General features: G+C 34.8%; 1 protein-coding gene across 1 annotated transcript in view; it reads left to right on the top strand.

The window, feature by feature from the left end:
• The window catches only part of LOC117123247 (multidrug resistance-associated protein 4-like), a 40,218-nt gene that overhangs the window by 12,750 nt on the left and 18,840 nt on the right, over window positions 1–8,628 (top strand). Inside the window, exons 4-12 of the mRNA XM_033269105.1 lie at window positions 234–354; window positions 836–1,051; window positions 2,368–2,457; window positions 3,350–3,513; window positions 4,983–5,108; window positions 5,856–6,105; window positions 6,682–6,801; window positions 7,833–7,934; window positions 8,424–8,615. Coding sequence (XP_033124996.1) covers window positions 234–354; window positions 836–1,051; window positions 2,368–2,457; window positions 3,350–3,513; window positions 4,983–5,108; window positions 5,856–6,105; window positions 6,682–6,801; window positions 7,833–7,934; window positions 8,424–8,615 — 1,381 coding nt within the window. The remainder of the gene's footprint in view (window positions 1–233; window positions 355–835; window positions 1,052–2,367; window positions 2,458–3,349; window positions 3,514–4,982; window positions 5,109–5,855; window positions 6,106–6,681; window positions 6,802–7,832; window positions 7,935–8,423; window positions 8,616–8,628) is intronic.

The raw sequence follows: 8,628 nt of genomic DNA, 5'->3' as shown, positions 1-8,628 counted from the left end.
GACTCGGTCTGGGAATTTGTTGTTTTGCCAAATTTACCTCAAAACTAATGAAACATATCTGCATACTTTTTACACAGGATACATCAAATCAGTAAAGTAATATTTGGTATGATTGGTAAATGGTAGAAATTTGGCAATGTTTTCTAAACTGTCTTTCCTGACTTTTTTGTTGTCTTCATTGAAAAGAGAATGACAATTTCTTATTTCAGTTTTGAATGTTTTTGTTTCATTAGAAAATGGGAAAAAGAGGTCTTACAAAGTAAAAGTAGCAGTTATGATCCAAGCCTGCGGTGGGCTGTAGCCCGCTTTATATGGAAACCTTTGATGATTACAGCTCTCTTTGCTTTTGTTGAGGTGATTATTAATTTCTTACTAATTAGTGAATAATGTTTTATTTGGCAAAATGTTTTCATTTAATTGTATTTGTCATTTGTAAGTTGAAATTTGTTCCATACACAAACAAATATATTCAATTCAAATTCGCTTATAATAAATATTGATATTTTTTAGGACAAGATTTTACACATTTCTGCCAAATACTGTAGCCTTAACATTTGACATACTTAACAAATTATTTCCCAAATTTCATTTTTTCTTAGATATACAGTACTTACACATGTATATTTAGATTGTAAATTTTTATGATGCTAACTTCCTCAACTACGGAAGGTCATGGGCGTTTATGTGTGTAATAAAACACTGATTGCGACATTGTTTACAATGAAATGAAAGACCAAGGAAAAATAAGCTGCCTTGCTATTGTACTTGTAACATTTTACTTTTCATGTCCCACTTAATTATACCTTAATCTGATGATATTTTTCATTCATTATAGGAATTTAGTAGAACGATACAACCACTGTTTGTGAGCTATCTCGTCATGTACTTCACCATGGACTCAGATATAACAACCCAGGAAGCTTACGTATATGCCACTGTCATTGTGTTGTTTTCCATTGTTGCAGTAACAGCACATCATCCTTTTTTTTTCTACTCATCACTATTGGGCATGAGGATACGAGTTGCATGTAGTGGTCTTATTTACCGAAAGGTAAACATTATTATGTAGACAAAACTGTGTATTTTTCTTGTCGAAATGGCATATTCAATGATTGAGAACTTTAGAAAGTCCTTGAATTTTATTAATCTGTGCAAATTTTACTCATAGACAGTCAAAAAGCATTAGAAAATATATATACCCATGTACAGTTATTCATTGTGCTAATCATAGTGGAGAGCTCAGGATGTTTTGATTTTTCACAGTCGATGGATGACTATTAGCTGTAAATGAATTATTATGATAGAGAATGCCATATTGAAATAATTGGCAACAACATTGCCCAAAATACAACACTTTCTCCAAGTTTATATGTACTGATGATAAATTCATCTTATAAAAATTAGAATTCTATATTTTATCTGGTGCAAGAAATGTACTGTAGCCAGTGGTCAGTTGTGGGCCCATGAGTTCGATTCTCAGGGTCCATCATTGTTGGCCACTAAATCCTCTCTCACAAGATCAAGATGTCACATAATGAATGTAGGTACCAAACTGATAAATAATTAAATAATATCATAAGCTTATTTTGGTATTTGAATCAGCTTCCTAATCGCTAGATTTGATTAGTCATGTTTGACCTGTGGCTACAGTGAGATGATAATAATTGTCAACCCAAGGTCAACCCATTGTCAACTTGAGTACTTAACCTGGTTTGAGTTGTGAGTTGAGAGTGATTTCTAACCAGTATTGAGTTACTGTACCCCTGGCTGGGTAAACATGTAGATTGCCATTGGCAAGCCTTTTTTGCTAGTGCCGTCCCATACGCCAAGGTATAAAGGGTGCCACCGTAATGTAAATCACCATTCCTCTTAACTGCAATGAAACAAAAAAAAACATTGGTATTTATTTTTATGACATTATTTCCGGATTCTTCCGTGAACATCCAGGACGAGGGTTTGTGCTTTGGCGACCACTGTCAACGAGTTGGTGTGCAATACAATAGTGGTATGTTTGGACAGGTGTGGTAGTAAACTCACATCCTTCGTGCCCTGCGTAAACTCGCATCTCTGGTAGTAACCACGAACATGTTAAGACTACAGATAACTCAACTGGACTGAGCTTGGCTTGACTTTAGACCGGTCTTAGTCTGTGTTCAGTTTTTTTTATAATTGTATCAGGCCAGATGTGAGTCAACCAAGACTGGTTCAAACTTTATACTGTGTGTACTTTAACCAGACTGAGTCAAACCTGGCTTTGCCCTCTATACTGACTACATCAATTGTCTCTTTTATTTATAAACAATATTGTTCTACTTTTCTCAATTGACTTCATTTTAATGCAATTGTTCCATCATCTCATTCCTGCAGGCCCTCAGGTTGAGTAGTACAGCTTTAGGAAAGACAACAGTTGGACAAATCGTAAACATTTTGTCAAATGATGTAAACAGATTTGATCTGGTAAGTTTCTGGTCTGAATTACAGTATGCAAAAGATAAAAAAGCATAGTCATTATATTATTAATAGTATAAAGCAGATATGTAGAAGATAAAAAAGAATAAAAAATAGTTATGTGCATAAATATTTTTCTTTGAAATAATATTTCACTACTGAGATTGTGTTGTGTATCTTCTGGTCAAAAAGTAGAACAATTTGATTTGATTTACCTGATAAAATAACAGTCTATGGGAGGCAAGCCTGTCGCTCCTCCTGGAAACTGGGCTTGTCTAGACCTTGTTAGAAATATGCATTAAATGTATTAAAGTCTAATATTCAAGACAATCTGTGTGAAAGACATTCCCCCAAGTTTGTGATGATTTTTTGGATGTTGGATGTAAGATGGCTCCTCACTGTATTTACCATTTTTACCATCATTACTGGCAATCCAAGCAATTCATGTTTGATAACTACTGTTAAAGTATGTAATTCAACTTGTATGTTCTGGTATTGGGTTAATCCAATTGAATAGTGTTCAAGTGTCTGTTCTTGGATACACCTGTGGCTGCTACTGCCTTCTAAGATACTTGCCTTGTAATCTTAGGGTCATGGGGTTCCTGTGGCTGCAAGACTTTTACTGATGACTAAAAGCAACTCTCTAAGCCACATAAAGAGACAATAGTTCGTCTCCTGTAATTGGCAAGTTACTTGCTTTTGGATGCGAAAGAAATAAAGAAAACTATTACTAAAAAATATAGATTTCAGCACATATGTGCATGGATAAACCTTATTCATTTTATTCCACATGTGGTGTGCCATTCTAGATCACGGGTGTAGGATTATACCTGTATTCATATGGTACGATCTAGGTAACATATCTTTTACTTTTCAAGATATGATTGTTCTTTAATCACAGGCGATGCTTTTTGTCCACTACCTCTGGATAGCTCCATTACAGTTATTTGCTGTTACTGTGTTGCTATGGTATGAAATAGGCCCATCATGCTTTGCTGGTGTGTTTATCGTTCTGCTTATGGCTCCACTACAAGCATGGTTTGGAACACTTTTTACAAAATTTCGGTATGTCGTGTCTTTATATCAGAGTTGCTTTATCAGCGGTACTGTATTTTGGTGGTTAACACGTTGATTGCCAGACCAGTTTTTTTTAGGTTCCTTCATGTATTCCGGAACAAGTATACATGTACAAACATTTTTGAAGTTAATAACTTTGGAAGCCTTAAAATTATGTTTATTTTGCATCTTAAAAAGAGTGCTGTACTTACATTCCCCAATTACCAAATCTTAACCCTCTGGATACCTGATTCTTTTGTAGCGCAAACCCTTGAATACCGGATTCTTTTGCATTGTAACAAGGTTTTTTTTTTGCGTTTTTTGAGTATACGTCGATCTGGTGGATTTTTGGGAAATTTCTGTAAATTATACAGAAAAATGTTTCCAAAAGCAAAGAAAGCTTATAGAATAAGCTTTCATTTGATGTATACATTATATTTTTAGGATTTTTCTTTTTCATAATATAATATAATATAATATATATATATAATATAATAGAAATGACAGAAAAATTCTACATATAAATCGTCAGCAAAAACCAAAAAAAAAAAATAATAGCCAAAAAAATAAAAACAATTATAAAACATTCCTTAACCACACAGTTATATAATTTACTTACACAACCATCCATAACTATAAGCACGATCTTTCCATTCAAAAGCGTTGACCACCCTTACATTTCTAGGCCTAGGCTCATCTTCATCAAGAACATCTCTGTCATCAGAACTGCTTGAAGCCCCACCGTCATCATCGCTAACAGGCACATCTAAGTCTCGCACATCTAAAAACTCACCTTCATCGCTGTCTGAATCAAAAATCAGGTCAATCGCTTCCTCAGCTGTGTACACATCTTGTGCGGCCATTTCGAAAAATTTAAAAAAAAATGAATTTTGAAAGAAACAAGCTTCACGCATGCGTGTTCAAAATTTTGGAGCTAAAATAAAAACAGGAGCGATTTGAAAACCACCTATTTTTTAGTGCGGTCGAAAATGGGAATTCTCGGTTTGAGATCAATTTTGATTAAAGTTGAAGACGGTATCTAGAGGGTTAAAATGTCTAATTTCAGAAAAATACCAATAACATTTTCTACAACTTAGACAAAACTTTTTTTTAGTCCTTGTTTCATGTACTTATTTTTTAAAGATTATCGGAGGAGGGCGGAATAAAAAAAGAAATAAAATTTTGTTTTCTTATTTAGCAAATATTTTTGCCAAAATCCTCCAGATCTTGATAAAAATAAAGAAAAACTTTTATTTTTTTTCTGAAATTACCACTTTTTCGTGGCGGCCACGCAGGTGTGCTAATTGGCCATAAATAAAATGTTATTTTTATTCGAAATCATCAATACTTGCAGTCGGTGGGTTGGGTGGGTATAAAAAAAGTCTTGCCTTAGCCATTTTGCCAAAAAATGCCTCATTTTATTTCTTTGTGGCAAATACTGTAACATGATATAACATTTTTTATTTTTTTTTATACAGATCAAAGACTGCTATCTTGACTGATGAAAGAATTCGCATTATGAATGAGATTATCGCTGGAATGCGAGTTATCAAGATGTACGCATGGGAAAAACCTTTCAGTTACCTTGCATCCGAGTGTAGAAGGCAAGATCTCACTACTCACAATTTTATCCCTTATGCTTAATATTGCCAATTCACTTTAATCAACAGCCCATGAATTTCATATCAGCAATCGGCAATTGCTGACCAAGAATTGCCACAGGATGGCAATTTTTTGCCAACCTAGGCCTAGGTTTCTTTGCTTCAAAAACTTCTTGGAAAGTCAAAACTTGACTGAAACAGTCTATAGCAGATACGAAATTTCACGTATTTAATAGGCATACGTACCATGTGTGTCTTGTTTAAACACAAACATGATTGCATCTTGACTTCACTACTGTCAAGTACATGTGTACATGTGTGGAAAATCCCAGATAGATCGTTCTCGGCATGTGCATGGACATGCATGTGCAGTTTTGAAGCACAGACAACCTGTGATGATACGATTGTAGCTTTTATGAAAGTGCTATTTCCCATGCTAAAGATAACGTTAAAAGGACAATTCTTTGGCGATTTTCTTATTTAAAACATATATATTATACTACACTATTAAAATAATACAAATACAACCATTCTTTCACCAAGTTCGGTAAATTAATAGCATAAATTTCTTCAATAGAGTCTTTTAGTGCATATAGGGTAGATATTTTTTATTACCACCACCACAGGGTATACAAGTAATCACTATTACCACCATTATCACCATTGAAGGTTGTGGATACGATAATAAGTAGTTATTAGTTTTAACTAAGTTACATTACATTTTCATTAAACTGATGTTCATATTTCCAGGCGTGAAATCAGGAAAATTCGCAAGAGCTCACTGCTTCGTGGATCGAACCAGGCATTCTTCTATGCAGCCACTAGTCTTGTTAGTCTAGCTACATTTGTTGTTTATTCACTTACTGGTAACACACTGACAGCAAGTAAGGTGTACCTTGTGATACCGTTGTACAATGCTGTACGACTCTCTGTAGTGATTTTCCTTCCAAATTGCGTAATGACGTTAACAGAAAGTCTTGTTTCCTTGCGTAGAATAAAGGTTAGTTTTTCTAAACTTGTATATCATTTCTAATTTTAAAAAAATTGAAATATGTTATGCAATTGCAATGTTATTATTATTTTATATTTGTTTAAGAGACAGATATATATATATATATATATATATGTCACACTTGGGGGTACTGATGTATTTGGCCACAGAGCTAGGCAAACTGAGGGTGTCTTTCCACACCTCGCCCCCCCATTCTTCCCTCCCCTACACAAGCTGGATTTGCCACTGCAAGGCTTATTTTAATAAAGAATGTTGTAAAACAATACAAATCAGTGTTTTTTAAATAGTCCAACTGCGCTAAATCTTCCTAAGCCTAGTGTATTTTCTAATGTGCATCTAGGCCTACCTTCTAGGCCCCTAGACCTTGATTTATGGCAATATGCAGTACACTTACATAGGAAAATTGTATATATAGAATAGAAAACCTACAGTAAGTGGAATTTAATTTGCCCCAAAGTTTACGTATAGATGAGATCTTTCAGACTTAACCCTCTTACAAACTAGTATGTACATTATATATAAATTTTGAATGTTAAAGAAAAGTAATCCACATTTTTGTTTTAGGAATTTTTGTTGTTAGATGAGCTTGACCAAGCTGCTCTTGAGGCTCAACATAGCAACCTTCGACCTAAGCCAGAGGATGTGCAGGTGGCAGCTGAGGATGTTTCAGCATCTTGGGATCAAGTGAGTCAGTGGTGTTAGTTACTATTTTATTAGTTTTAATTACACTTCGCAATGTCTGTTACATCTTATTTCTTTCTATAAACTACAATTTGATTCGTGAAAATTGACCTACAAAATGAAAAGTTATAGTAATTGAAAATTTACGATTTAAAAAAAATTCATGTTCTTGTATAACATTAAGCTGTCATTTGATTAGATACAGACAATTTTTTTTTTTCTGCGAAGTGTGTCTCATGAACCACAACACACCACAACTTCGGTAAAATTCACAGCCCATGAAATTAGGAAAAAATTAGGTTGGCAAAAATTTGCCGACCTTTAATTCCCTGAGGTCGGCAGTCTCGACAATTTTTTACTACCTAGGCATATATATAGTATAAACTATGATTTTTCCAAACGCTCGACCTTACATGTCAGATACAGATTGTGATTTTGTTAATTTCTCTATTAAATCAATATATTGCTGGTGCTGCCTAGATTGACTAACACTTATCTGAACTTGTCTTTATTGTAAAGTAGTATTATCATATTAAAAACGTTGTTTATTATAAAACAAAAAAAACAACCTAATTCCACATACGGCCTATTGCCTAATTGTTTAAACACAAACAAATCGCGTTGTGGCTTCGCTGTCAAGAAGTACATGTGGTGAGGAAATCAATATATATCGTTCTGGGCATGCGCATGGACATGCATGTGCAGTTTTGAAGAAAACAGTTTGTGTGAATCAAGCTAAGTGTTTTGAAATTGCCGACCATATTGCTGAATTCATGTTGAAATACCGAATATGTTGTATGTTTGTGCAAAAAATCACTAAACCTTTGTAGTCACTGCAAGACACGTGATTATCGTGGCAACTGTCACGCATGTAGGTAATTCATCACACACTGACAGTTAATTTTTGTTTGGTTGCTAGGCTTTTTTGGCAAACCAAGGAATAGCTACCATTCAGGCATGCTACCATTAATTTCTCAAAAATATAACTTTGAAACTAGCAGTCATTGAGTTTCATATTCTATATTATTCATTAGGTTGATGGGGAAAGTTCCTTCACAATGGTTCTAGAGAATATTGATTTAAACGTAAAATCTGGGGAGCTGTTGGCAGTTGTTGGACCAGTAGGCTGTGGAAAGGTAGGTTTAACATGTATCTAATATTACTTCTAGTTTACTACATTAATCTGCCATGCCTAGGCCTAAGCTAGATATATCTATACATTTATTTGAAAGGAATCATTATTTAAAATAAGCTTAGCTCAGTCAGCTAATATGGTGGTAGCTACTGTGTGTGCACTGAACCGTGGAGATCTCTAAGTCCCTGGTTCAATTCCCATCGCTGCCTCTCCTTGTGTTTCAGCTTGAGGGCTGAAATACAAGTTACAATAGCGCACCGTCTGTTGGACTGTTGGTCCCGTGTGCATTGATGGCCCATGTGCACATTAAAGAATGCAGTACAATCTTCGGAAAAGAGTAGAGGATTCTCTCCCGGTGCACAGCCCAATCAAGTCTTCTTCTAGACTTTTGTGGGCTATCCTTGGTGTTTACACCGAATAAATCAAATCGAATATACCTGTTGAGGATAATGATGTTGAAATAAAACCATATAATTTTATTTTTTTGTAGTCTTCTCTATTGATGGCGATTATGGGAGAGGTCCCTCACATAACTGGGAAGGTAAAAGTGTCAGGCCGGCTAGCCTATGCTTCCCAATTGCCTTGGATTTTCTCAGGCACTGTTAAGGATAACATCCTATTTGGCAAACCATACAACAAGCAGCAGTTTGATCATGTCGTTGAAGTATGTGCTTTAAGAAGGGTAAGTATTGGGT

The sequence above is a fragment of the Anneissia japonica genome, unplaced genomic scaffold (genome assembly GCF_011630105.1).
Source record: "Anneissia japonica isolate Jap-2015-1 unplaced genomic scaffold, ASM1163010v1 scaffold639_len268944_cov154, whole genome shotgun sequence".
NCBI classification, from domain to species: Eukaryota; Metazoa; Echinodermata; class Crinoidea; order Comatulida; family Comatulidae; genus Anneissia; species Anneissia japonica.
The sequence above is the reverse complement of the archived record's forward strand: the minus strand, read 5'-3'. Positions and strand labels throughout refer to the sequence as shown.